The following is a 3,524-nucleotide window of genomic DNA, read 5'->3' as shown; positions in this document are numbered from 1 at the left end:
CTGTCCCTGTCCTTGCTCCTGGCGGCTGTGCTGGTGAAGGTGGTGGACGCCCGGAAGAACCGGCCCGCGGGGGCCATCCCCTCGCCTTACAAGGACGGCAGCAGCAACAACTCGGAGAGATGGCAGCATCAAATCAAGGAGGTGCTGGCCTCCAGCCAGGAGGCGCTGGTGGTCACCGAGCGCAAGTACCTTAAGAGTGACTGGTGCAAGACGCAGCCGCTGCGGCAGACGGTAAGCGAGGAGGGCTGCCGCAGCCGCACGGTCCTCAACCGCTTCTGCTACGGCCAGTGCAACTCCTTCTACATCCCGCGGCACGTGAAGAAGGAAGAGGAGTCCTTCCAGTCCTGCGCCTTCTGCAAGCCCCAGCGCGTCACCTCGGTCCTCGTGGAGCTGGAATGCCCCGGGCTGGACCCTCCCTTTCGACTCAAAAAAATCCAGAAGGTGAAGCAGTGCCGCTGCATGTCCGTGAACCTTAGCGACTCAGACAAGCAGTGAGCTCCCCCCGCACCCCCGGGCAGGACGCAGCCCCGCACTGCGCGACCCGGCCGCTGGGTCATGCCACCGCCGCCGCCGCCTCTGCCCCTGTCCTCTCAACTCCCTCACACGACGCCTGGTGGCCTCCCCCCTCAGCAGCAAGCACGTTTCTCGGGGCTGATGGTGTCCTTGTCACAAGCGCAGACCGCAAGTGGAGCTTTGGCTGACGTGTTGCTCTTCGCCGACCCCGGGCCACACCTGTGCGTCCCAAGCCAGGCTGTGTTTCAGGCTCGAAGGAAGATGCCGGGAAGCCACCACCCACCCACCACCCAGCGGTCAGAGAGGATCTTCCAGGTGTCGCGCTGTCGATCGATCCGGCATTGATGTTTCCACCGTGTGGAAAGGCGAGTATTTCCCTGTCCTCACCCTACACTCCAGTTGGCCCGCTGAGCAGCCCCTCACACCTCTGCTGCTGGTCCGCGTATCTCTGGCTGGGAGAGTTCACTGTCGATTCCAGGGCTGTCCTCTCGCGGCTGTGCTGCGGATTTGGACAAGGGCCACAAGCTGTCCGTGGATGGGGAGGTTCTCCTAACCTGATACCAAGACGACGACTTGAGCCAATAGGTCAAGAAGTGAACTTTCCTGGGGACCTGGCTCACAGCAGGCCTCGCTCTCCCCCCGCCCCCCAGCCACCCCCCACTTTTTCCTCACTCCCCCCACCCTCCACCTATGGACTAAAGATGAACTCTGGTGTGCATGCTATTATCGCTGCAATTGGAATATTATTACACACAAAGGTTTCTATATTAACGCTGGTTTTATCATTGACCTATATTGTAAAGAGCTGTTGAAAAGTATTATAGACCTATCCATGTATTGTTTCACTTGTTTTGACTCTGGCTTTGCAGCAGCATTCTGATTAAGGACCAGAGCAGATGACGATCTGCCCAGAAGGCGTTTTACTCAGAATTACTGCCTGGCAGCAGTTCACTGTCATGCACCTATTCTTAGATTGGGAAGGGAGATGGGCTGAGCTGTGATTTGACCTTGAATAGGATTTCACTGAAGGTAGTAAGACATTGCAGCACAATGTAGGAACTGGTTTGGGATGGATGGGGGTAGGGAGAGGGGGTTCACTGGGAAGTCATTAACCTGAAACTCAAAAGCCCCTGTAGTATTTAATATGCATGTGTATACTATTTCACTGCCGTGACACGAAGCAAAAATTATGTCCTGTTAAAAGAGAGAAATATTTAAAAATATAAAGAGTTGGGTCACTTTGCGATATAAGAGGAAATAAAGGATAAAATATATTGAGTAGAAATCTAGTTGAACTGTCCTACAGAAAGCAACTAGCTTCCTTTTCAAAGAATGGTCAGCTTTCATTTTTATAATGATTGTTGAGGTTGCCATGTTGTGGTCTCTTGATATAAGGAATTTGACGTAATTTATTTTCCTGCAAAATTATACTTAACTCTAAGTCCCTTTGTTAAGTTGCCCCACCCACTGAAAGTGTCCCTGTGAATGGTGTTTATGGAATCTGACAATGTGAATGGGATTCCAATCTGATTGGTAGGAATGAGCATGGGTGGAGATGAAAAGTTGGGAAACTTTTCCCTGGTAATACCCAAGCACTCAGTCTCAAACGCTCTGCTTAGGGGACTCAGGAAGGCTTGATTTCCTGGTATGTGAGAACCCCTCTACAAGCTGCTCTGGGAACTGAGGCTTCCCGAAGTTAGACAGTGATGGAGAATCTAGAGACGTTCACCCGGAGAGCAAGGATTCGGGTAAGGTAGGGCATGTAGGTGAATCCGTTTCCTGCCCCTGCGCTGCAGGTTTCATTCCTGTCACTTCTGTGACACCACGAGACCTGAGCAGAATGCGCAGCTCTAAAGGGGGTCTCGGCTTCAGAAATGAGCATATACACCTTAAGGCAGGAAATGCGTATTTAGTGGAAACCTCACGTCTGACTCAGGCAGAACATGCAGCAGAAAAGCTGTGAGGGAAGGCGGTCCTTGTGATTGTGAGGGAGGCCAATGGAGTGGAGTAGGAGAGAAGTGGAAGGCAGTTTCCCACCAAACCGTAAAGCCAACCCCTGTCATTTTATTAACACAGAACCCAAGCAGATAGGGGAAGGACTAAGCTATGAACTCACAGAGTACACACGTGAGCTCACTCTTTGAACACAATTGTGGGTATAGCAATGGAAGCAACATGATATGCTGCAGTGTGAAACTCCTTCTGGGGGTTCTTGTATGTACAGAGTTTACTTTATAATGGCTCAAATTGTATTTAATTGTTTGTTTTGTTTATAAATGAAGAAAAGCTATAAGTATAATGTAATTATTTTATAGGTGTACTATTAAATTATAGAACAAATAAAGATACTCTAGGATTATATGTGATCCTCGTGTGATGTGCCGTGAAAGTGGAATTCTGAACTTGGTTCAGTAAGCAGCACAGGAGCACTGTGCATTAAGTTCAGCCGTGGTGAGTGTGACCCCTAGCCTACATTACACAATTGGCTTTGGGGCCTGGCATCTTCAAAGAGAATGAAAACCAGGCATCCAAGGAGCAGAGGTGGTGGGCATGGCTCTCACTCTGGGTCTTGGGGAGTTTCCAAGTTTCTTACAGATCCCCCAGCAGCTGAAGACAGAATTCCTTACCTATTCTCACTGTTTTCTCTGAATAAGAAATACTGAATGAGGCAGCCTTGAGAAAGTGCTGCAGACAGAAATCTACTTCTAACCTCATCTTCCCTTTAGCAGCCACTGCTCCACACTTCTCTCTTCAACAAACCAGAGCCTGTCCTGAGTTTTGTCCATTTTCACAAGTTTCAACATTTCATAATTTAAATACTTTTCAGTTTCACAGAGTCTCCATTTTTTCTATGAATTGACTTGTCTGCCATTCAGAAAACTCAGTTACCAATAAAAAATTTAAAACTGTAATAAAACTGCATATGGTCGATTCACTGGATGGATTTAAAAGGAATTTAACTTAATAATAAATAATTCATTTTATTTTATTCAATGGAATCCAATACTCCA

General features: G+C 48.8%; 1 protein-coding gene across 1 annotated transcript; it reads left to right on the top strand.

The window, feature by feature from the left end:
- Positions 1–3: 3 nt before the first annotated feature.
- GREM2 (gremlin 2, DAN family BMP antagonist) lies at positions 4–3,239 on the top strand (the record flags this gene model as incomplete). Its single annotated transcript, XM_019647553.1, has 1 exon — positions 4–3,239. A coding segment is annotated over one exon (492 nt), but the record flags the coding sequence as incomplete, so codon positions are not given.
- Positions 3,240–3,524: the final 285 nt, after the last annotated feature.

This window comes from Hipposideros armiger, unplaced genomic scaffold, assembly GCF_001890085.2.
Source record: "Hipposideros armiger isolate ML-2016 unplaced genomic scaffold, ASM189008v1 scaffold_113, whole genome shotgun sequence".
NCBI lineage: Eukaryota > Metazoa > Chordata > Mammalia > Chiroptera > Hipposideridae > Hipposideros > Hipposideros armiger.
This window is presented reverse-complemented; position numbering and strand designations above follow the sequence as displayed.